This window comes from Myodes glareolus, chromosome 20 (genome assembly GCF_982192425.1).
Source record: "Myodes glareolus chromosome 20, mMyoGla1.1, whole genome shotgun sequence".
Classification (NCBI taxonomy): Eukaryota; Metazoa; Chordata; class Mammalia; order Rodentia; family Cricetidae; genus Myodes; species Myodes glareolus.
This window is the reverse complement of record NC_142045.1, coordinates 18,174,060-18,200,178: the sequence shown is the minus strand read 5'-3', so window position 1 is coordinate 18,200,178 and position 26,119 is coordinate 18,174,060. Positions and strand designations below refer to the sequence as shown.

The following is a 26,119-nucleotide window of genomic DNA, read 5'->3' as shown; positions in this document are numbered from 1 at the left end:
GCAAAGCCCGAAGACCTGAGTTTGAGGCCCCGGCCCCACATGGTAGGAAAGAAACAGTTTTTGGAAGTTGTCTCCTGGGTGCCCCCCACCACATGCTCACACATACATGAGTAAGTGAATATGTATAATTTAATAAAGATAGATTAATAAAATAAACATCAAAATGAACCTTTGTAGCCAGCCCGAGTCCTGGGAGGTGAAGACAGATGTTGGGAAGAGTCTAGTGGAACCCCGAGTTTGTCAGAGCTTGTTAGAAAGCTTGGAAGAAACCCATGCTAGATTGTATCAATTTCAACTCAAGCAGGTGGTGTCGGTAGCTCCACCTTTGCATGGACCTCTCAAAATATAAGCCAGGTTAAAACAGGTTTAAATCAAGGATGGAGCAAATCCCATGACCGACTTTAAAGTAAGTCTCCCCTCCTTACTCCAGCGGGCTGGTGGTTGGAGTACCATGCCACCAAGGTGCCGATTAAGGCCAGCCTCCTAATCTGTAAAGAAAACCCAGGCCTATGTGTGCATCTACTAAAGCCTTCCTGTGACCCCTTTCATGACCTTGCTACTTGGGTTTCGAAAATGAGGCCTTAGCCTTAGGTATTCATTCTCTCTCTCTCTCTCTCTCTCTCTCTCTCTCTCTCTCTCTCTGTATGTATGTTCTAAGAAGAAAGATACTATTTATTCACACAGCTTCTAAACAAAGTTCAACAGTATACCAAAATAATTTTAATAATTTTGGAAACATTCTCAGTATGAGCTCCAATGGGCTCTGTAAACCTGCAGTCCCCACAGCACTTTAGGGCTCAGAGCTCAGGACACATCAAATAGTATCAGAGAAGGAGCAGACGATACACTGTGGCCTCTTCTTTTTAAATCTTCCCACGTGGTCGCCTCAAATTGCCACTCCCAGCATATTAAACCTTGTTTCAGAGTACCCCTTCCTTCCCCTGCTTCTGGCATGCCTGCTTGGATGGTTAGGAAAACCCACACAGGTGAAAGAGGGGGACAGGGACTCTGTGGAGCAGCTGGTGCCGCACTAGAAGTTCAGACAGCAGAAGGCGCGGTGGTCGTCGAGGCGAGGGAGTGCTGACCCTTGTGAGGATCCTACTTTTGCAACCCAACAGATGCCTCTGAGCGTGGTTCTCACCCAGGCATGACCTTACCAAATGTGTTTGAAAGTGATTCCTCAAACAAGCTCAGATGGGGGCCCTGGGCAAGAGGTAGAGCGAGCTGCTCAACCTTCAATGTCAGAGTAGGTAACTCGTTTTCTCGGGAGGACAGCATTCACAGTAGGCAGTCTGCAGAAGTCAGTTCTCTGGTTCTGCCAGTCCCATGGATAGAACTTGGGTCATCAGGCTTGTAGCAAGTGCCTTTGCTCCTGAAACATCTCCCTGAAAATCAGAAAAATATTTGATTGCTGATAGAGGAGAGTTTAGCAGTAAAGAAAACCGAAACAATAAGGTCAGAATTTCAGGCATCAGAGAAAGCTAAAAAGAAAGATGATTGGAGGGTGGGATTCTGTTTGAATTAGTCGTGGAATACTAAATAAAATCGTCACCAGCTCCCGAATAGAAAGCCCAACCCTTCTTACTTGATTCCGAATAAAAGGACCCCAAATCTAATACAGGTCTTGAAAGCACTTCTTATAGCCATAGTCTGGGGGCATTAGCCCATCCCATCTGGAGCCTCCCTGTCACCCTGGCCACTCCTGCTTCCTGGAGGTAGCTATGGGTAGCAGCCAAGTGAGGCCCAGTAGGAGTCCTCTGGAATTGTTCCTGTATAAATAGCAGGTGCAAGCCAAGAATATTTTATGTGTGTTCTGACTACGTCCTCCAGGGGCTCTCTGCTGCCATAGCCTTGGAATGCGATCGTTTTGATTAATAACTCACGAGTATTTTGTAATTCATTTGTAACAGTCCCCTTGGCTTTCTCAATCCCCAAGGGCATTTTCAGTAAGAATTATGCATGGAACTTTCTAGAATACATTCAAGTAGCACTTATGGAAGTTAATGTGTCCCCGAGCTTTATAGCCAAGATTCAGAAATGGAAGGAAAGTTAATAAGAAATAAACCTCATAATTTTTGAAATATGAAACCATTTCTCTGTAAATAAATATTGCTTTGGATTTTTCCTCTATAGATCTCAAGTGTGTACAGTGTGAAGCAGTTTCTTTTTTATGACTTCTATAAGGCTGCTGAAAAGATAGGAACTTGCCCGTCCCAAAAACTCTGAGTGCTGTTTCCTTGCTCAGGAGATGCATGCATGCTGGGCTGATAAGGTGCCATTTTTCTGCTACCATCTCTTAGAATTTAAAAATGTGTGTGTGTGTGTGTGTGTGTGTGTGTGTGTGCGCGCGCGCTCAAAACAAAATTAAGGGAAGGACCATCCGACTGCCATGACCTTTACTGCTGAATTCCTACCCTTTCTCTGGAGGATGTGTGGCAACTGAGGAGCAAAGATTTCATTCTTCAGAACCTTGGTAGTGGAGAAATAACCTCGACTTTTAAATCTGTAAACAGGTTTTTGAAAATAAGCCTGAACGTTTAAATGTAGGTTTTGATCAAAATAACAAGAGGAGCTTACTCATGGCTGGATAATGTTTGACACGTTGGCTAATTATGTCTTAGAATAATTAGGGACCAGAAATCTGGAAAGTGGGGTGGTGTCGGGTTTTTTTTATAGATAAGAAGTGCCATCTGGAGCTAGGAAGCCACACTCCAGTGCGTGGGATGAGAGTTATATATACATGCCCTGGCATGCTTGGCGCTACCTACCACGTGAACCTGACCTCATAGGAAACACGAGCTAGCGGACTGATAAAGTTATGAAAAGTTTGCTTTATGAGGAATCCAGGGGAGTGCTCCAAGTGATGTATAACATAGCGGTCATCCTTTTAATGCTTAAATCAGAACTTGAACTTCCACGTTAAGTATGTAATGCAGTTCCCAGCCCTCCACATGCTGGGTTCCTCCCAACACAACCTCTGACTGGCATCCTCATGTGGGCAGCTTTGGCTCTCAGTATCAATCTTGAATTGCTGGACTTGATATTTCATTGCAATGCTTCTGATGAACACCTGAGTGCCACCTCTTGAAGGGTCCTAGTTTTCCTGAGGTAGAGTTATGAGGTTAGGACAAGATGGTCTTTCAAAGATTCTTTCCTTAAATAACCTCTCCAGGTTAGAAGTAGCAAAGAAGAAAAATGGCAAGAACGACAGTCTTGGCAGGCAGAAAAGAGAAATCACTCCTGCCTTCTGTCCTTGTCCTGATGGGCAAGGACGTTCTCTCTGACTTTGTTTAAAGTGCCCGGAGCCAAAGAACACCTGTCAAAAGTTAATGATATGTTACCACAAGAAAGATGGATTCCGATGTGGACCTCAGAGAATTAATGTGTGGGCTATGTACTGGCTGCTGCCAAATCGGTACACACACAGCCGCGTCCCTTCAAGGGCAGGGCAACCTTGCCTTCAGTGAGATATGGCTCCTTTGTAGGGAGTGTAGGAAGCGGAAGAGATCCTGGGTGGATGTGCACTGTTGGCATGAGCCAGCCGTGTGCAAGACCCCAAAGTGTCAGACCCAGTGGGAGATGGCAAAGCCTCATCCCCCCCCACCCCGGCCTGAGTGCCAATGTTGATGGGATTTACAGTTGCTTTCTCCCAGACCCCAACTTTCCCCACTGCTGGTGGCCTGAAAACTGCTCCCCTACAGAAGCTGCTTCTACCAAATGAGCTAACCCTGCCTCCCCAGTCCAGCTACTCCAGAAACCCTGCTTCCTTGTTTATCTGTCTGTGCTAACTCCGCCTCCTTGTTCAGCTGTAAGCAACAGCCCGCCTCCCTGTTCGACCACATATAATAATTTGCTGAACTTTTGGCAGCACTGTGCTTTCTCAGGTTGTCCAGTCCCCCCAACCTCTGCTTTTCCACGTCTGGCTATGTGTTTGTCTTTTCTTCATTCCCTCCATGCCCACCCCCCACTTCAGGTCTGTTCTGGGACAGCGCTAGAAGCAGCAGCCCTTCCTCTTTCCTACCTTGTCTTTTTTTTTTGCTACAGAATTTAAAGGGCTTCCATCTCGCTCTCTGGTTTCTCCTGTGCGGACCTGACCACGGGCCCCGAGCTGTCATTTCCCCATACCCAGTCCTTTTCCAGATCAATATTCTCAGGATCGATTTCTCTTTTTATCTTCCTATGTTTTTCTTATGCCAAGCTCGGTCACCGAGAGTCTCATTGATCTGAGGGCCCGAGGGCCAGATCTAGCGTTTGTGCGTGAGAACACTGTTGAGCGTACTGTCATCTGGTGCGGAGATCAGCTCCTTTGCTTTTAAGTCTCTGTTCTGGTTTCCTTTCTGTTAATATGATGAAGACACTCTGATTGCAGCTTAAGATTGTGGCCTATAATTAAGGGAAGCCAGGCCAGGAACTAAAGCAGGGGCTTGAAGCAAAAGCCATAGGCAAAAGCTGCCTGCTGGCTCACTCATAGGCTAATGATTACCTAGCTTTTTATTTATTCTATTTTTTTTCTATGTATATGGTGTTTTGCATGCATGTTGTCTTTGTGTGCAGTGCTGGTAGAAGCTGGGAGAAGTCATGGCATCCCCTGGGACTGGAGATAGGGACAGTATGAGCTGCCATGTAGGTGCCTGGGATTGAACCCAGGTCCTTTGGAAGAGCAGCCAGTGCTCTTAAGTGCTGGACCATTTCTTCAGCCCCTTCCATAGCTTGGTATGCAACCAGGACCATTTGCCCAGGCAATATTGCCACCCACAGTCAAGACAATCCCTCACATATATACCTACCACACTGTCTCGTTTGGCAAGTCTCTCAGATGACTCTAGACTGTGCCAAGGTAACAGCTAATGCTAACTACAGCGTCTCCTTTGGATCCAGCTTTAGGTAGCATGTCTATTCACAGCATCTAGCAGAAGCGACAGTGCTGTGTGTTTCGGGCTTAGGAGTCTCTGCAGCCCAAATATAAATGGAAAGGACCTGCTATCGATTTTTTTTTTGTCACATTCCGCTCAATGGCGCTTGAGGGTTTCCTTTCCTTTAAAATTATAGTGGTAGGTGTAGAAACGGATGACAAGACCGTTTCCTCAAGGCTAAGAAGATTCTTATTGTAGATGTGGGAAAGAGAACACCCAGAGGCAGCTGGAAGAGTTCCTAGCAGAGAGAGGAAGAAGTAGGTTGAGCATAGCCAGCAGGCTAGACCTAGTCACAGGAGAAGCAGGGGCAGTGAGGAGAGAGAGAGGGGGGGAGAGAGAAGAGAGAGAGGGGGGAAAGAGAGAGAGGAAAAAAGAGAGAGAGAGGTGGGTGAGAGAGACAGGGTGGTGAGGGGAGAGCCAACATACAGAGAACAGCAGGGTTATAAGGAGAATGAGTAACAGGGAAGGAAGCCGGTGTGCTGGAGGGAGTTTGGGGTGGAGGAGACTGTGAGAAGGACTAGGAGGGTAGAATAGACACAGAAATGTGCAACAGGCATTGTGGTCCTGAAGGAGTCTGGAGGTCAGCCTCAGCTCTGGTACGCTAATAGACACCACAGATAATCTTTGTCTCCTCAGCCAGTGAGGAGGGAAACGGCTCCTTTTGGTAGAGAGAATTAGCAGCTTCATAATTTCCTGAGGAATGCTGCCGTGTAGCTAACGGTCAGGAATCCTCCATCGTCCAGGCGGAGCCTGGAGTTTCTGGATGTCTGGACTGCCTTTTGGAATTTGGGGAAATGGAGTTTCCTTTGAACCTGACAGATGGCATGTGTTTTCATTCCTCAGTTAGGAATATCTGAAGCCTGTTTCATTTTGTTTAAATCCGCAAAGGATGAGAAGAGGAGCTACTTGATCTTTGTAAATTCCAAGGGAGAAAAATACCAAGTGGTTTAAACACAGGTCTCACTCGCTGGAGAATTTCTTGCTAATGGGGACTCTGCACTATCAGGATTTTAGTCCACGTCGCTTACCTTTTCGGAAAGCAACTTGGCCGTCCCGGAGATTGACCAGACGCACTGACCTGACATTTTCCCTCAGAGTTATACTATTAGTCAGACACCCTGCACTTGTGGAGATTTGGGGATGGGGGTTGCAGGTGGTGGCCAGAGGTGTTCCCTGATGTGGGGTGGGGGTGGGGCTTTGAGATTTGCTGTTGAATGCTGACAGACAGGTGTGACATTCGTTTTCACTCTGCTCTTTCATCATGCTTAACGTCTTAATGTTAGCATCCAGTTTGGGAAAATTAAATTTGCTTTGAATATTTCTTTCCCAGCTGCCACCACGCTTGGCTCATGGGTTCTCATTGCCTTGATCCTGTTCTGGGGTTGTTTTACTTGGTAATGCGATTGTCAAATGGACATTGTTTCCTATTTTAAAAAATGGTGTGTGTGTGCCTGTGTGTGTGCGTGTGTGTGTGCCTGTGTGTGTGTAAAATCTAGTTTCAGCAGCTCCCTACTCACTATGTAACCAAGTATAAATTAATTTTATCCTCTGTCAGCCTGTTGTCCTATCTTTAAAACTCATTACAGTTGTGAATCAAATACACATTTGATACATTTACAATAGCCAGGCTAGTGCCAGCACAGAGGGATATTCTTACAGGATCTGGAATATGCAGTAAAGTAAATAAGGAAAACCCTTTTAAGCCGCCTGGACTCTTACTACCGAGATGACTAGTGATGCTCGTTAGCATCAATAACGATGCCCTTTCCCCACACAGATGTGGTAAATACACTGTTGTAAGGCCTTCGTTTTCCTGTGAACATGTTCTCATGTAAGTTTTTCTTCCTAACATTTAGCAGTTGCATGATGCCCCACTGCATAAGCGTCCAGCAACTGAGGCAGCCTTTCTCTAGACAGACCTTCATCATCAGAAATGAAACTTTCTAAAAGGTTCATCTATGGGGTGAGAGAGAGGCTCAGCCATTAAAGGCACTTGCTGCGTTCTCTCTCTCTCTTTTTCTCTCTCTCTCTGTGTGTGTGTGTTTTATTTGTATGAGTGTTTGCCCTGTGTGCTTTTGTTTACACCACGTGTGTACCCGATTGCTGAAGTCCATAGAAGGGCATCAGATTCCCTGAACCTGGAGTTATAGACATCAATTGTGAGCCACCGTGATGTGGGTGCTGGGACCTGAACCTCAGTCCTCAGCAAGAGCAGTCAAACTCTTAATCTCTCTAGCCTCCCACTCAGCAGCTCACAGCCACCTCTGATTCCTGTTCCAGGGGATCCGGCGCCCTCTTCTTTACCCCTGGCCACATGCACACATGTTGGGCTCATACAGTCAAGCAGGCATGTGTAGGGAGGTGTAGGGGACCACAACCACATTCTCCACCACAAGATGGCGCTAGCACCCGGTTTCACCGCCAGGTGAACAAAGCACAGGTGCGCGGTAACTTTCCACTGAGTCCCCGCCTACTCCCGAGGCATCATCTGGGATAATGGACAGTTGACCAATCCAAGAGTGACACATCCGAAGCAAGGACTATTTCCTATATAAGGGATGGGTTCCTTCATATCTGGGTCTCCGCCATGTTGGCTGATGCTCTCTCTCCCAAGGGGCATTAAGGCTTTTCTACAGAAGGATCCTGTGTCCCGCGTGGTTCTTGCTGGCGAGACAGAGCGACATCCTGAGCAAGCGAAATTCTGAGTAAATGTGTGTTGTTTGACATGAACTTCACATGGTCAGGTACCAAGGTCTCTAACCCATAGGAAATTGGCAAAGACTTTCTCCCCCTAGGAAAAGCAAAGGCTTCCTCTGGTCCAAGGATGAATGCTTGATCGGTGTGTGTAAAAACTAGCAATTGCAGCTTCCTCCTGGATATTTGAGTCCGAGCCTGCTCCCCTACTGAGACTAGCTCCCCCCCACACACTTGACATAATAAACAGGCTGAGGTTCCTCATTGTTGCAGTAAGTGTGGCTCCATCAGAATGGGCACATCCCACCTGACCCCAGCTTTTCTGTGTACATGTGTCTGTCCTTTCTTCATTCCCTGATGGAGGAGGGTTATCTGTCTATTGTGTTATTTTTATTGGTCAATAAAGAGACTGCCTTGGCCCTTTGAGAGGACAGAAAATTAGGTAGGCGGAGTAAACAGAACAGAATGCTGGGAAGAGGGCAATGAGGCAGACGCCATGGAGCCAGCCACCAGGTCAGACATGCTGAATCTTTTCTGGTAAGCCACCACCTCGTGGTGCTAAACAGATTATTAGAAATGGGTTAATGAAGATGTGAGAGTTAGCCAGTAACTAACTCTCTAGAGATAATGGGCCAGGCAGTATTTAAATGAATACAACTTATGTGTTATTATTTCTGGGGCTAAGCTAGCCGTGCGGGAGCTGGGCAGGATGAAAAGCAGGCCTGCCTGCAGCTCCTCACAACAATTTCCAAGCTGTCCCTGGCTACCCCTACTCAGGACCAAGCCATGCATGTAGCACACACACACACACACACACACACTTGCACACACACACACACAAACACACACTTTTTTTCAAAGTACATTTGTGATGATATTTAAGTAATTTTAAGATAACATTAATTTTTAAAAAATACTGCATGAAGTATTGATCTCATTATGGCATTTTCTAGACAAAAAAATAAAAATCGTTTTTTGGTCCTGCTTTCCCCACCTTGTGCCCTTCCACCCGCAGCATCCTCTTTCTGTGTTCACCACATGTGATGAACAATTTAACTTGAATAAACGTGTTCACACTCAGGTCTTTACACTCATCTTTGGACGTTAATTTTCTTTAAATTTCTAGAAGAAAATGACGACTGGGTAAAAGGTGTTCATAATTTTCAGATTTTGATTGTGTTTGTTTGTTTTCTACCCATAAGTCCTGCTTGATTCAGCAGCCTCTAGCCAGTGCAGAAGGCTGGCCTTCCCGTCCTGTACGGCTTAGTGCACAGCACATTTGCCTTCGTGTCTTACCATCTGCACTGTGACCTCGCGTTCACTACCTTCTGGATGGCTTTTCCGTCCTCCAATAAGTGCCTCTAGCCTGTACAAATCACTGGGAAGCTGGTGAGTACCCTGAGAAGTGCGCATAGAAGATGGATAGATTGGGCAATACTAAGAGTGAGGAGCTTTGGAGCCTAACGGAGGGACAGGAAGGACGACACCTACCCAGTGACCGACCGTCTACTCTCACTCGGTGATTTGTGAAGAAGGAATGATGGCTTCGTGAATGGCTTGGAAAAATACTGCATACATGAGAGAAACTGGTGATATTGTCTCCGAAATGGCTACCATTCTAAGAATAGGCACGTTAGGATTGGGGCTTCCAAGAGCATCTGCCATTGATGAAAGAATAGGTACATACTTACTGCTCCTGGTTCTGTTCTCAGCACCCCCGTGGTGGCTCACACCATCCATAACTCCAGTCCCAGGACATCTGCGCTTTCTTCCGACCTCCTCAGTCACCAAGCACACCTGTGGTGCACATACATATGGGCAGACCAAATACCCAGACACATAAAATAAACAAATCTCAAAGGAAATAAAGAGTAGATAAGTAATTCCACGTTTTAATTTTTTTCAGCTCATTCTTTTTAGGATGTCAGTAAAAATTTTGAATTTAGACTATTCTTTGAATTTTCTTTTATTTATGAGATTATTCCCGTCTCGTTTAAAAATGTGCTTTGAACAGAAGCTCCCGCTTGAACATAAGGGTGGGCTGCCATTTGAATCCATTTAAAGTGTCAGTCAGCAGGTTCTTGAAATACTGTACCAGGGTCTAATATTTGCCGAGAGTTGGCTCCTTCTGTGCCTCTGACGAATCTCTAGCAAGAGTTTTGTGTGTGAAGTTGCAGAATTGAAATGCCGAAGTGTAGCCCTAATAGTGTGAGCTACAGAAACTCTTGAGACCCACAGCCTGACTGGAATTAGGAAAGAAAATTCCATTTTAAACACCGTCAGGAGGCACAACTAGGAAGAAATAATGCGGTGTGCTTTCAGTAATAAAGACTAGATCAATATTTTAAAATGTGATAAATTATAGAGCCCTTTCTCGTGTCTCATAAATATTCCAACAAACACAACTGTTAAAGACAGATGTTGCACTGACTCGCAGGGTAGTGTGTTTAAATGTAGTTATTCTGCAGGGTCAGGATGCTGTTTTCTAATGTTAGGAGAAACTTGTTATTAAAATCTAGACTTCAATGTGTTATGCTAATGTACTGCTGAGTTCATTTACATTTTATGGAATAATTTTATTTGTTCTGCACTTGCTGGCTGGCAGAAGAAGTGAGTACTGTTTGGTGATATTTTGAAGCTGTAACATCCTCAGCATCTGATTTAGGGAATTCAACTGTAAATCTGGAAATAAGCGTCGGACGCTATTGTTAGCGACTCAGTGGTCCAAACACAGCTTGCCTGCCGCTTTCCAGTATACCTTCTGGGAAGCCAGTTGTCTTTGTCCAGCAAGTTTCCTTCCACAGTAAGTTCTGGAAACATTTAAGGAGAAAGCTGTGAAGACTACAAGAAAATACAATTTAAATGACAGTACTAAAACCACCATGAGACCATTCCGGAAATACAGACAGGAGAAAGTACCTTCTGCAGTCGGGATGTATCTTTCCCTGTCTCCTCATACTGATGTGTAGGTGTGTGTGCTTTACATGGAAGAGGTGTGCATCTCTTGTGCTCAGTAGCTCTGCTTTTAACCACACTGGCCCTTCATGGTTTCTTCCTGGCCAATACATAGCACGTGTTGTATATTTTCCAAAGAATATAGATCATCTTATTCTGTGAACGGAGAAGCACTCTGCCCTTGTACCGCGTTACAGGAAACATACATGCATGTGTGTTTATATTTTAAAGTACACATGTTTTGTTTTTCTTTTCAATTGGCAGTAATTATATCCACTGTGGAATGGTTAAACCTAGCTGACTGACATTACCAGCTGGGTGTGGCGGTGCACGCCTTTGATCCAAGTGCTTGGGAGACAGAAGCAGGGAAATGTCCATGAGTTTAAGGCTGACCCTGTCTACACAGCATGTTCCAGGCATGTGCATGAGTTTAAGGCTGCCCTTGTCTACACAGCATGTTCCAGGCCAGTCAGGGCGACAGAGGAAGACCCTGTCTCAAAATGAAACAGAATGAATGAACAAAAGTTACCTTTCAGTGATGACCACATCACACACAATAGCCACGCTCAGCACTTTTTAGAATATAATATACTAGTATTAGTTATGGTCACCCCTCTTTATTGAACTACTGGAACTTACTCCTCCAGTCTAGTGAGAAGATACTCTCTAAAAAAACGATAACTCCCACTCCGTCCCCCACTACCCAGCCCGATAACCACCATGGATTCTAGTTCTAGAAAATCAACTGCTCGTTTTTGTCTTCTTTTTTTCTTCTATTTTATTTTATTCTTAAAAAAATATTTATGTATTTATTTTCCATCCTGGCTGCAGTTTTCCCTCCCTCCTACCATCCCAGTCCTCTCTCCCATACCCTTTCTTACTCACCCCACCCAACCCCCAACCCATTCCTCTGTTTCTTTTTCCAGAAAGGGGAAATCTTCCAGTATCAACAAAACATGGCATATCAAGTTGCAATAAGACTAAGCACCTCCCCATGTATTAAGACTGAGCAAGGTGACCCAGTATGAGGAGTAGGGTCCCAAAAGTCAGAATAAGAGTCAGAGACTGCCCCTGTTCCCACTGTTATGAGTCCTACAACAGGACCAAGCTACACAACTGTGACATATACGCAGAGGCCTCGGTCAGTCCCATGCAGGTGCCCCGGTTGTCGATTCAGTCCCTGTGAGTTCCTATGAGCCCAGGTTAGCTGATTCTGTGAGTTTTCTTGTGGTGTCCTTGGACCCTGTGGCTTCTACAATCTGGAAATCAAAATTCTTAATGTTACATATTTGAGATTGTGTTTCATATGAACATTAGGATATTTTTCTATGGCTGTGATAAATGTCTTTGATACTTTGGGTAGGGATTGCATTGAATACATAGATCACTGTAGATAGGGATTGCATTGAATCTGTGAATCACTGTGGCTAATAATAATATTCTTCTAGTCTATGAATGTGAGGGATTTTCATTTAATTTTAGCCCATACCTTAAATATTTCACAATTAACAGGACTAGACTATAAACTATGTGGACAGGTCTTTGCTTTATTCTTGGCCTATACCAGATTGATCATCATTATCAGGGTCCTTGAAATTCCTTAGTGGCTGCAGACGTGGTTTTTTGGTATATTTGTTGGTTTTTGAATCAGTTTCAGGTAGCCTAGACTGACCTTGAACTCAGTTATAGCCAGGATGACCTTGTACTGGGTTTTCAAGTATGGCTCACCAATCATATCCTAATTTTGGCCTTCAGTTCACAGTACTAACTCTGTGAACATGGAATCCATCGTCTTTTAAATGAGATAGAAAACTCAAAGAGGTCTGGGGTCTGACAGAGTGAAGATACGTCTTACTACACTTGTGCAATCTAAGACTCACAGCAGCAAGACGTGTGTCTGGCGGCTGGATCTAAAGTGCTCTGAGTTCTCTCTGTTGCCCCTGAAGGTAAAGGAAAGCCTAAGGTGAGAGGTATTAATGGAGTTCTCTGTTTACCCACAGACTGCAGCCGAATATGTAAAGTCTCGACTCCCAGAGGCGCTGAAGCAGCATCTTCAGGATTATGAGAAAGACAAAGAAAACAGCGTTCTGTCTTACCAGAGCATCCTGGAGCAGCAGATCCTGTCCATTGACCGAGAAATGCTGGAGAAGTTGACGGTATCCTATGACGAAGCAGGTACGTGTGTTATTACACACACACACACACACACACACACACACACACACACACTGCCCCAGAATGCCTAGAGCTTGGATAAAACTGGCCCTTTTTCTGACGTAGGCGATTAAGGGCAAATCGTACTCGATGTTACCAGTTATTGGTGAGTTTCTTCTCCGCAGTTCCGGGCAATGGCTCTCACATATCAAGTCCCCGTGAGATTTTGCTTATGGGGTGTTTCTGCCTGTTTGTCAGCTATACTGCCGTTGCTCTAATCCTGCAGTCACTTCGGTTTTGAAAGCCAGATGAAAACCTTTACATCCAGTAGTTGGTGGACAGCTCTGTTTGATTTGGGTAATTTCTTTTTAATATCAGAGATTGTGTTTTCCCAAGTGGTGCTTGTTTAGCCACTTGAAGCTTTAGCTGGATTTGGCCTTCTGTTTTTCAACAACTGACATGCTGTTTGTTCTCTGATCCCACAACAGACATTTGGTTGACTGCATACCCTTTATCCCCTCCAGTGGGACTTAGCAAAGTCATGCACAGACGCCCTTGCCTTATCCATTATATAGTCCGTGAGCTAAAGCCAGTTTTATGGAAACTGCGTGCATTATTATTTAGACTCATTGAAACCTTTAGTAAAATGACATTTAAGGCTGGGTGTAGCTCAGTTGGTAGAGTGCTTGCCCAGGGTCCTAATTTGTTTCCTGTTGGCCAGAAACAGCTCGGGAAGGAACGGGTTTATTTCATCTCACATTCTCAGGTAGCAGTCCGTCACTGAGGAAGTCTAGGCAGAAACTCAAGACTATGGGAGAATACTGCTTGCTGGCTTGCTCCCCATAGCTTGCTCACCCTGCTTTCTTGTACAACCCAGGGCCTTGTCATGGGTGGTACCACTCACAATGTGCTGAGCCCACCCCCCATGCCAACCGTAAATTAAAAAAACAAAATAAAAAAGGTGCCACAAACATGCCACAGGCCAGGCAGAAGGCGGCTGTTCCTCAATTAAGGTCCCCCCTTTCCAGGGGACTCTAGTTTGTGTCAGGCTGACAAACTACCCAGCCTGCCTAGCGTGCGCAAGACTTTGGGTTTGATTCCAGCGCCACATAAACCCAGAGCCTTGTGCATCAGACGGGCCTGCGAGGTGTTCAGACATGTGCAGGCTCTTAGCCTTGGCCTTTAGAGACAATCCTTCTGTGCATAATTAATCAGGAAGCAGCAGGAGTAAACGCAGGCGCAAGAGTCCAAGGGTCCAAGTTTCCAGGCTTAGCGCTGTCATGATCTTTAGAACATTAATCTCTTAGAACCTCTGTTTTCATTTCATAAAATCAAGTCAATCTTCCATTGGGTTGTTTTAATAATAAAGGATATGGTATCTGATCATGAGGTCCTTAGAATTCATATGGCTGATTAATGCCACAAATGCTGCACAATCCTGCAGTCACTTCGAGATTGGGATCCTTCCAATCTCTCAGACCATGTGAAGGTGTTCTTAGGGCCTCTTTGCTCGGAGACAGAAAGTTTTTCAGGGTGTGTTTGGAAGCTGTGAGAAACTAGGTGACATCTCTGTAAAGCAGAGCCTGAGCTCTGCTCGCCTTTGGTCATTGCTGTCTGTCTGTCTGCCTGTCTGTCTGAGCAGCTGGCAGGTCTGGTGGAGACTGGATGCTGGCGGATGAATAGGTGACTCTGTCTGCTGTAAACCAGAAGGTCACTACCTTCTCCTCCGTAGCTCATGTGATACTGATTTAACTAAAGGAAGACAAGACAAATAGGAAAAGATATTGCTGCTCAGAAGAAGGCTATTGTATCATAAAAGAAGGATCCAGGATAGAAGCTCACAGCATCCAGTACTGTGAGATAACCGTCCCACACCAAGATCCTTCAGTAGTTGGCCTCTTCCCATGCTGTCTTGGCTTCTGCTTCCTCACATTTTAAACTCCACTGTCCCAGTGTTAGGAAGGGGTGGGGGTGTTAGTTAGGAATACCCTGGACTCTGGAGAGGTTAATTTGTCACTAGTGCTCATCCACTGCAGTGTCAGCCTGAGTGATTCGATGGCAGTTATCACCATCTGTGACTTCCAAATGTTTCAAATATAATTAATGGTGGGGATACCTCAACATTCGTCTGCAGCATTGGCTCAGAACCATTTCTCCTCCCCTGCTCCTGCCTTCTATTTAATAAACTTTTCCTCTCCTTTTCTTTAAGTATAATAATCTTAAAACCTTGTTTACCCACAGTCCAAATATCTAATATCCAGCAACTTGACATTCATCAAAGATTGGGAAATAGGCAAGAACTATGTGTGCAAACCCAGACTTGGTAAAACCTACCTATGATCCCAGTTCTATAGAAGTGGAGACAGGATCGGAAGCTCAAGGTTATTCTCTGCAAGAAAATGAATTTGAGGTGAGCTATAAGAGGCCTTGTCTTAAAACAGGGGAAAGATGAAACTGCATCCCGACCTCGCCACAGAACTTACAGACATGACAAACACAACAGAGTTTCCCCGTCTCACCCGGACTCCACTGCCTGCCCGGCTAGCTTTACCCAAAATAATTACACGGAATTTACCCGAAATAATTACACGGAAACTGTATTCATTTAAACACTGCCTGGCCCATTATCTCTAGAGAGTTAGTTACCGGCTAACTCTCACATCTCGATTAACCCATTTCTAATAATCTGTGTAGCACCATGAGGTGGTGGCTTACCGGGAAAGATTCAGCATGTCTGACCTGATGGCTGGCTCCATGGCGTCTGCCTCATCGCCCTCTTCCCAGCATTCTGTTCTGTTTACTCCGCCTACCTAATTTTCTGTCCTATCAGAGGGCCAAGGCAGTCTCTTTATTAACCAATGAAAATAACACATAACAGAAGGCCCACCTACATCATAGCGCTGAAGCCATTTCCTATCATATTGGACAATGACAGGTTCAAGATGAAGGCATGGGCAGACTCGGGGTGAGTCTGAATTGTGTCATTGTAGAACAGCTGTTGGTTGCCAGGAGGAACAAGCAAACCTTTCTGAAACCCCTGTTAGAAGGACACGCCCTGCCCTCCTAGCCTGCCCACATTTTGAGTGGCGTCACTGTGGGGACAAGGTTTTGCTAAGTTATGCAGACTTCCATGGCTGTCTCATGAGAGCAGCCCTTTCCAAGCAGGTGGCCTTCGGTCTCACTGTTACAGAGGCTTCTGCTGTCCTTGTCTGTGCCATTACTATGGGCCCGCCATGGGCCCGGGTGCTGTGACAGCAAAAGCACATGGCAGAGAGAAGCTGCTCACTTCGTGGTACCTAGGAAGCAGAGAGAGACAGGAAGGGTCCTGGGCAGGACATAGCATTTCCCTTGCATTCTAATAATGCCATGAACCCGTTGATGGATCAGTACACTGGATCAGAGCTGCTATGGCCCGGTTACAACCATCAGAGCCATTAGCAGAGGACCAGACCTTCACCACATAAAGCTTTGTAGGGAAGGGAGACTTTGTATCCAGGTCATCACAGGATTCACCATAGGGATGGAAAAGAAATAGCATAGATCGTAGCGCTGGTTTAGGATCGTCACTTGAATGGTTTACATTTTGATGACTCTAGGAATAGAGAAGTTTAATACTAAAAAGTTGACCCTGGGTTTAGAAACAAAAGATACAGATCTGCTGCCAACCAGATATGTGGCTTCAAGTAACTAAATATTCGTAAAGCCCCTTTTCCTATAAGTTGGTAGAATGAATATGGTTTCATGAACACCTTCTAGTTCTGAAATGATGCTTCTGATCTCCTGAGGCTGGAAAGTTTGGGTAGCTGTGCTTTCTGAAGGCCGCAGGTGGATATGAACTTCGTGTTTGCTCTGTGGCCTTTCTGTCCCTGCCGGTATCCTTTTTAACTGAGTAAAAAAGAGACAATCCCACTGTTTTTTCTGTATTTGCACATGAATATGCAAATAATCGGTGCTGCACGGGGAGTGAGACTAACTGTACGCATCACACAGAAGCAGCTTTTGCAGCTGTACACGTTGGTCCACGGCCACAACCTACCAATCAGAAGACGGGGACAGGAGGATCAGAAGGCCAGCCGGACTCATGCTAGAGACTCTGTCTCAAAAACGACCCAAACGACCCAAATCAGACATAGGAAAGCCACTGGATGTTTGGAAGAAAACGTTCTGAGCTGTCGTTCACGGGTTCTCATTAAGGTGCTTTAGATTCTTTCATTAACATCTACCAATGCTAAACAAAGTAAGACGGGAAATATGCTTTATTTCGGATCTAATACTGCTTTCGTTTACACTGAAGTGTACATTTGCACATTTTAATGTATTGGAGTTAGCACAGGGAGATCTCCGAGGAAGGAATCACCACAGTGACATGATTGGTGAGAACAGTTGAAACAGCACTCCACCCTCGGAGGAAGCACCGCTGAGTGCTGTTCATTACCACAGCAGGCAGGAGAGAAGCTTTCTCCCTGTTGTTTATTATGTATGCATCTGTAAGTGACCTTCCGTTCTGTGTTGAATTGTCTCGTGTGCTTGTGCATGAATAAGTAAATAACCTATGGTTTTCTTTGCTAAGGATATAGAGGCGTGGCTTATTGTTCTCTGTGTGGGAGGGGTTGTGATGACGGCGGGCCATTTTTATTTGAGAGTGATTGAGCCTGTGACTGCCTCAAGAGGCCTAAGCCATGGAGCCAAAGCCTGGCAACAGGAGCAGAGAGGCCTGCTTCTCCTTCAGGCCTGCAGGATGCCCCGTGGTAGCATCTTGCTCCACTTTTCCTGGACTGCTGCTTAGCTCTCCACTTCTGAGCTCTCGTCTCAGACCAGCAAGGGTCTTTATGTGTGGGAACTGGCCATGCAGCAGGAACACTTGGGAAAGGAGAGAGTTCTGCTGGCTGCGATTGTATGAATCTGAGCCCTCAGGTCAAGCAGGCCCCGCAGATCCCCTTAGTGGTACCAGGCAGCCACACAACGTCCCCAGAAGAGGTGAGGACCATTCATTGGGTAGAAGCTGCAGGTTTTCAGCTTTTGCCTTGTGACTGACTCTTGATGGAGGTTTACATTAGAAATGCCTAAGAGCGCCCCACAAGCGCTGTGTGCTTTCCAGAGAAATGGCTTTTAAAAGGGGAAGAGAAATGTGCTGTTAGCAATTTAGGAAGTAGCTGAAGGGTTCCCCCCTACTGAGATTACTTTATTCCCCCTTGAAATGGATGATACCTGAGAGTTACGTCTGTGTTTTAATTGAGCCATTAGTGTCAGAGTAATCAGCGGTCTAAAAGCCGTTGACTGTCGCGCACACCCAGTCACCCAAACGCTGAAGGGGACCGTGAATTATTTAGGGCTCTTCCAGGTTCTCTAAGAGCATCTTCGAAAGTGTAGTAACAGCCCTTTGCAGGAAGTTCTTCACTCTGACAGAGGACTGAGTCTCTCCTCTGTATCTCAAACAGGCCCTGAGAGAGGGAAACACTGAGGCTGCCTCACTCCAGTCAAACCTGTCTCCTCTTCTCAGGAACTCCTGACAGGAACTGGAGAACGTGGAAGGGAGAGAAAAACCAGGACCCAGAAGGGACTTTCAAAGGGACGCTTGGTCCTGACTGTGCAGTGTTACCAGCTTCTGGTTCTCTGCCTAACCGTTAAAATCTGACTTATTTTTCTATTGTAAGGGTAATAGAAATACATTTGGGAGCATTCTCAAAATAGGGAAAAATGCCCTTGGTGCATTTCCTTCTAGTCATTTTTCTCTGTTTAGTTCCTTATGCCCAATCTTGTATCTTTTCACAAAATTTAACACTGAACTTACTTTCCAGGAATTTATAAACTATTTATAATGGTCGGTGTCCTGTTTGGGTAACTATGTGACAGTCACTCTGTCTGTGCCCTTTTAATTTAATGGTTTTTTTTTAAATTCATATTTCAATTCTCATCCTCCATAGAGAAACTTTTTAATATAATCAGTTATTAGCCACGTGAAAGGAATGGAGAAAATAGGTGGCCAGGATTCACTTACAAACCAAGAGCTTTCTGGCCACTAATTCTTGCCCCCACCCCTCCCCTCCACCCAAGCGCTGAGGACCAGGCCTCATGCTTACAAGGCGTGTTCTTTATTGATTGAGCTGTGTATCGACCTCTTAATTCCAACTTTTAAGCCAAGCCAATTTGTATTTGATTTATTTATTTTTCATTTTTCTTTTATATCCAGGCTCTTAAACAACTGATTTGTGTGTGTGTGTGTGTGTGTGTGTGTGTGTGTGTGTGTGTGTGCGTGTGTGTGTGTGCTGGGCGGAGGTGATGAAGAGGAATAACTAAACTTTCCTACCTGTGAAATAGGAACCGGTCTCACGGCTTGAAAAGTCCCAACACCTATGACACAGAGGTGGGACACTGAGTGTCTATACTTGGCTTGTCCCCTGTGAAAGAGCAGCTTTGGTTTTTTAAGACTCTTCTGGCTTTAACAATAGTTGACTCTGTCTTCCCTCTGTACAAACTGACTGCCTCAGCACCCGAGTCAGGCATGATATACCACTAGGAACACCCGGATGACAATGGGTCCTTCACTCAGGATAAAGAGTATTTGCCTGAGTGTGTTTGTGTGGGGGGTGGTGGTGGTGTGTGGGGGGGGTGGTGTGTGCACGCGTGTGCTTTTGTCCACACGTGGTGTAGGAAGCCCCAGAACAACAGTTGGCAGAAACAGGACAGTAAGTGCAGTGGAACAGGTACTGCAGGGACCAGTAAGTGGGCAGAGGAGGAAGAACTGGGTTTGGGAAGGTTTGAGTCAATAAATCAGAAAATTCCAAGAGTGCCCGTAAGTCTTTTGAACTGTCTGTTTAGCGCAAACGTTAATGCTGGCTGCATTTTAAACACTTTAAAGGCAGGCTCTGGGTGATGCTTGCTTTCTTTTTGCTTCTGTGACTGTGAACCATCGCCTTACAGGTCTGCTCTTGTTCTCTGCCACCTACCACGTTCTCTCTCCAACTAATTTCAATGAGTCTGATTAGATGCATTAATATGTGATCAGCATTGCCTGTTCATTTATGAAATTCCCAACACAGGAAAAAATATAATTCCAACTGAATCTTGCAAAAGTGTCTGATTAGGGAGTTTTGAAAGAGGAAAATCAGTTCGCATTTTTCAATTGCTTCCTGGTCTTTAAAATAGAAAGCTTCAAATACACTCTGAAACTATATTAGTGCAGTTTTATGGGGGGGGGGCAAGATGAAAATTTCAAATTTCAACGAATTCTGCTGAGTGAACTGCCACAAATTAACACCGAGGTTTAGAATATCAGCAAATGTCACCTCCAGTGATTAAGACACCTGGGCTGGAGCTGTGTTCAGCTTCCTAATCAAGTTGTCATTGTTTGCCACAAGAGAGAAGTAGAGCTGCTACCTGTCTCTGATGAAGTATTTGATTACAAGGACTAAGGAAAAACGTATACACATCAAGGAAAATACTTGGACCAGGTGAGTCCTGCAGAGTAGCTGGCTCTGTCTACAGCGGGAACGCCCTCCTGTCTCTCTCTGTGCCCTGATGAGTTTCTTAGCCAACATTCTGTGGGCTTACTGCAATGCGTATTACAAATTTTAAGATGATCCAAGTTAATAATGAACCTTTTACTTTGTAGAGAAAAGTAAGATGAGTTTTTCAATGATGGGGTTTCTTATATACAGACTGTCCTCTTACCTTAGGAGAGTCGAGCAAAAGCGTCCTCAGGCTGAATGAATTGACTTTGAAGATCTGGGCTGCGCTGCCGTAGACGTCATCTGTAAGCTGTTGAGTTCAGTCTCTGCAGCTCCTGAACACTCATGATTTCATTTGGTAAACGGCCCCGGGAGATACATTGTTTCCAAGTCACTGTCTAAGGGCCGGAGGAATTCATTATGTTTATTTCGTTAGTTAATGGCCTTGTCTCTGCTGCGTGGCTTAGGCCATTTCTAATGAGGCCGGCGTGATGGAGAGTGTCATGTGTACCCTTGAGACGCTCCTGAATGTGCTTTTATAATCCCGTAGTCATCAATCCAAGGGCAGCCGGCAAACAACAGAGAAATGGCTGGAAATCACTGTCCACTCGCACGAACGTGTACTGTGGACCGGGTTCTAATCAGGTACTGGGTCTGAGCTGTGGGGAAGGACAGGTGAGCTGGAAGAATTGGTCTGAATGTATTGCTAATCTTTGCTGTCAGGATGAATTATTCTTTACAGTGTGCTTCTTCCTTGCCAGAGCTCAATTGATTTCATTTAAAAAAGTAGCATAAATTACCTTTTTAATTATTTATAACTGATGTGTTTCCTAAAGGTATGATTTTCCATAGTTAATAATAATAATAATATTGTAAGACAGAAAAGCAAAGCCATACAGCACGAAGTAAAACCACAGAGAACAATGCAGCACAAATGTTTTAATGCTCTGTAATGAGTTCTCTAATTTCTCCTCAGCTTTTTGACAGCCAGTGTAAAAAGAACCTAACAAATTACAAAAATCTGTTTAATACGCAGAATGAAGCTGCTTCTTCTTCTTCTTCTCCTCCTCCTCCTCCTTCTCCTCCTCCTTCTCCTCCTCCTCCTCCTCCTCTTCCTCCTCTTCCTTTCTCACTCTCTCTTTCTTATTTTATTTTGAGACAGGGTTTCTCAATGTAGCCCTGGCTGTCCTGGAACTTACTTTATAGACCAGGCTGGCCTCAAACTCACAGAGATCCACCTGGCTCTGCCTCCCGAGTGCTGGGATTTCACCTGGGTTCTCCAGAAAGAGAACCTGAAACAAATGGCTTTAGAGTTGACTTAGGACTGTGATCCTAGGGACAGGAACTGGAGACATTGCATCTGAAGCAGGAAACAGGGAACACTTGTGGAGTTGGGTTCCCTTCACAGTTGCTACTGAAGCAAAGCTATGTTTTGTTTTGCTTTGTTTATTGTTTTAATTTTTCGAGACAGGGTTTCACTGTAGCTTTGGACCCTGTCCTGGAACTAACTCTGTAGACTATGCTGGCCTCAAACTCACAGGGACCCACCTGCCTCTGCTTCTCAAGTGCTGGATGAAAGGCATGTGCCACCACCGCCCGGCTCAGAGCTATGTTCTACAGAAGCTTATGGATCACACCCAGGGCCTTTGAACTGCTTTCCTATCCCCCACATCGGTCAGGAACCACACACGTCGCTCATGTCCCTTCGCTCCTGGTCTGCCTATGCCAGTGTGCTGGATGGGTCCTTCGGGAGTCAGTGTAATTCCTGGGGAAAAGCAAATGATAAAGGGTTCTAGACGGAGGCTGTGTCTAGGCTCAGGTATCCCCCTGACTAACAGTTAATGTAAGCCCCCTTGCTAGCAGTTAATGTAAAGGCCAGATGGAGATAATGAGAGATAGTGGGTAAGAAGTGCCCCAGCGCAGCCCACAGTGGGTAAGAAGTGCCCCAGCCCAGCCCAGAAGGTGGAATCTCAAAGCATCATTTACCAAACGCAAGTGACTTCACCCTGTGGTCATTTCCTACTTTATAACAGCTTAGGTAAGCCGCTTGTTTTTTACATTTTCTGTGGAGCATGTAGATATGTGCAGTCCAGTGCTCAATGCAGGACTATCCCATCCGTCCCACACAATGGCCTAACTCGGCCTAAAAAAGCCAGGTAGATTGTTGAACCTACCTCCTAGTGGCAGGTAGGGTTACCTCTCCAGAGGCAGGAATGATGAAGACACGGGGTAGAAATACAACAGGCAATTTGGAGATAGGGGCATCAATTTATGTCCTTGGCCATAAACCAGAAATGCCCTAAGTCCTGTCGTGGCTGGTAGCCAGAAATGTTTGGGAACTATTATTCATCCAAAAGATTCAAGGAGAAAGACCACCAACCCACATCACCATGGCCAAATTAATTAAAGTAAGCAATTAATTAAAGTGACCTTTTTAAAAAAATTTATGTACATAGGCTGCCTCTCCCTAAGGCAAGGTTAAGAGGTCAGCATCGGATGTGAGGAAGACAAGGATTTTACAGTTCAGGGGTAGGGGGTTTCCAGGTGGAGGGTTTGGCAGGCGAAATAGTTAGGGTTACAGGAGCAGAACAAACATAACAAGTTAGTCATAAAGACCTCTGAAACAAAGACACGGTTGCAAGGTGGTCATAACAAGGTAGTCATAACAGTGGGTAGTCATAGCAACCTTTTAAAACAAAAGTAGAGTTGCACGATGGTTATAATAGTTTTTTTGAAACAAGACATGGTTGCTGTTTCCTGGAACAGTATAGAATCATTTGTAGTTAAGGTTATAGGTGAGGCATAGCCCAATCCTATGAGGTTTAATCATAAACATAAATGAGCCTAGTTTGTCTTTACTAAAAGATGGCTTTTAAGCTTAAAGTGGAGGCAGGCTGGTTCATCACCATAGTCCCTGGTCAGATTCCTCAATGATTTTAGGCTTCCCTCTTTAGAGGGGAGATGTTACAGCAGCTTTGGTTAGGGCTCTGTGGAGTTCCATTAGGGAAAGTTATTTCTCTGGCCTTGCTGGGTGACGGTAGCACTCCAAGCCACCCAAATATGAGTTACTTCAGTTGGGCCACCCCTAGAAAGGCAGATCAACCGTAAGTCAAAGAGAAGGAATAATTGTCCTTTATTGAGATTAGTGTAGTTTTCTTTCCTAGAATCCCCATGTTCTAGTGTGGCTGCTACAAGCCTCCATGAAGTTCTATTGGGTTTGTCTGCCTTTCTGATTCTTGACTCGGAAAGATGTGACTTTTCTTCTCGTTTGTCTTTTCCTCTGGCTCTTCCAGGTGCTAGCCAGAGCCTAAGTATTTTTTCCTTGTACTCTTGGCTTCTTATTTCTCTGAAGCCCTTCACTCCTGTCTTTTGCTATACAATTACTTGTCTACCTTGTTGGCCTCCTGTTAAATGGTGTGGATGGCTCTCCCTGCTCCCTGCTCCACCCCTTACTTGAGGTCCTACCTCATGCACCTGTAATAGACCCCTTTAAACAAAGGTTCTCACATGCATCTATAGACAACCTTACAGATTTAGAATGTGAAAGGAACAGGTGTTTTTTGCTTGATATAACAGCTCAGCAGGACAGCTACTCAGCTCAAACAAACAAACAAGCAAACAAACAAAACCCTTGGCTGATCATTTCTATGAGAAATGAATTCAGGTAGCTGACTCTTCTATCTTAGCGACACAGTGAGCTATGGCTTACAACTTAGGCGTGTACTTTTATACGTGTATAAAAAAGAAGTGGTCACCTATCAGAAATTCTTCACAGTAACTCTAGATGGAAAAATTATGAAATGATTAACTTTTTTTAATGACAGTATATTGCTTATATTTTTAACTTCATTATATGTATTTCCCCTTTTTGTTTGTTTCATTTTAAATGAAAGTTAACAGAATCTTCCTATTGGCTAGGGAGTACAAAGCCTTAGGTGAGTTAAGTTCTGAGTGAATGTGTATTTTGCCATGAGCACAACCTTTTGAGGGCTTTAAGATGAATTAGCCCATGACAAAGTAACAAATCCATTGCCCATGTATTGACTCACATTAAACAGTAACTCGTCGCTGTGTCTTTGCAGACAAAGTTGTGTATTCAAATCACACCTGAGCAAGGGGCGTGACTTGAGCCTAGGGCAGTTTTTCTGTGGCTGTATCATTGAGGAATGTGACTGACCCCCTCACCCTAACCCACAGTAATCTTTAATTACCTGTAGCTCCTCAGGGAGGGCTGGGACCTCCCTCGGCCTTCCCCTTCCTGAGAGAAAGATTGTTGGCCGCCTGACAACCTTGTGGAGGTGCTCACAGCTGCGGAGTGCCTGATTGCAACAGGTTTCACATCGAAAGAGCACGCCTGGCTTAATAATTTATTCTCTTACATTCCTCCCAAACCCGCCTCCTTATATTCCTTAAGGCTTGTGGGGAATGATAAAAATGTCTTATATAGGAGTAAGCACCAAACATTATCATTTATTTTCATCTCTTTGACCCATCGGGAGCCTTTGTGTTCACCACCGTGTAGTGCCTAAAGAAGCGTCTCTCCTCAAAGCGGGGCGTACCACTAACCTAGAGGTGGGTGTGGGCATGGCACTAACCTAGAGATGTGGGCAGAGTATTAGAAAACAGTTTGACAACGTGTCCATTTAGCCAAACACCAGAGGTGGTCTGCCCACTTCGTCCCAACCCCTGGTCCTGTGACCTCCCTAGCCGCAGACTTTTGACCAAGTTTGTGGTGCAAGGCATGATTTCCCTCAAATGGGACAGGTCTCAAGTGCAATTGAAAAGTGGTTGGTCATCCTGTGATGCTCACTCCAGTTTTTGCACCAGCGGGCACAGCCTGGCTGTTAGGCTGGTATTGTAGGTCCATAGCTGGGTAAGACTTAAGCTGTTGACCCTGCTCCCCCCGCCCCGCATTATGAAAGATAGCCAACAAAGAGGAAGCTCCAAGCTCAGTTCCAACTGAATTTCTTTATGTCAACCTTAATTAAATGCAGTGGAGCACACACACACGTGTGTGAGCACACACACACACCACACACACACACACACACACACACACACACAGGGAAAAGAAACACAACAGATATTAAAGCTGGAGGAGACGTGGGCAGAGGGAGTTCAGTGGGAGTGTGGGGGACTGAGAATGAGGGTGAATAGGGTCAAATCTTTATTCATGGAATCGTGAAAGAATAAATAAATAAAATTTGAAAAGTCACTATGAAGGACTATGGGCCGGATATAATTGCATTTGCAAAGAGAGTGCACACAGTTCTGTGGTTATCCTCAGAATACGATTAAATGTGTGTGTTCCCCTCTTTTTTTTTTTTTTTTTTTTTTTAATCTGGAATGCTAGTCACTTCAGGCCTCTGGTTGACTCTGTTTCCTTATAAGCCTGCCCCTGGAGGGAAATCAGTATTGCACAGCCACCAAAGAAGATGGGTTTAGCTAAAAATAGTTGCCCTTTGACAAGGTTTTAGCAGATTATTATTTCGGCGGGGAATATGAAAGTTACATAAAATGAAATGAGGTCAGATATAACAGATGTGGTCAAATCCTCTTCCCCATCCCTGGGAAAGTGATTGGCTTGGCTGTGCTGATCTGTAAGTGGATGCTTGGGGCTGTGCTAAACATGACCCTTTTCCTGTCTCTAAGTGTTAGGGGTGCTCTGTGCATTCTGTGGGTTGGTGATCAGTTCTGTTTGCTGGTGCCCACTGCCTCACATTCACTAGAGGTTCTGTTTGCCTTAGCTTTTGATTAGGAATTGTTTTCTGACCACTGATAATAAAAGTAAATTTACTATATAACAGCCTTTATTATATGGATGCTCTGGCAAGGGAGATTTCTGCCCCCAGCTTCACAGGACATGTCGCAGTATCTGAGGCCACCTGTGTTGTGGGCTTGGAAGCAGAGCTGGTGGCATCTACCAGGCAGAATATAAGGATACCACTACCACTT

At 44.9% G+C, this 26,119-nt stretch overlaps 1 protein-coding gene across 1 annotated transcript in view; it reads left to right on the top strand.

Moving 5' to 3' along the window:
- The window catches only part of Ppm1l (protein phosphatase, Mg2+/Mn2+ dependent 1L), a 257,090-nt gene that overhangs the window by 174,655 nt on the left and 56,316 nt on the right, over nucleotides 1–26,119 (top strand). Inside the window, exon 2 of the mRNA XM_048424839.3 lies at nucleotides 12,563–12,737. Coding sequence (XP_048280796.1) covers nucleotides 12,563–12,737 — 175 coding nt within the window. The remainder of the gene's footprint in view (nucleotides 1–12,562; nucleotides 12,738–26,119) is intronic.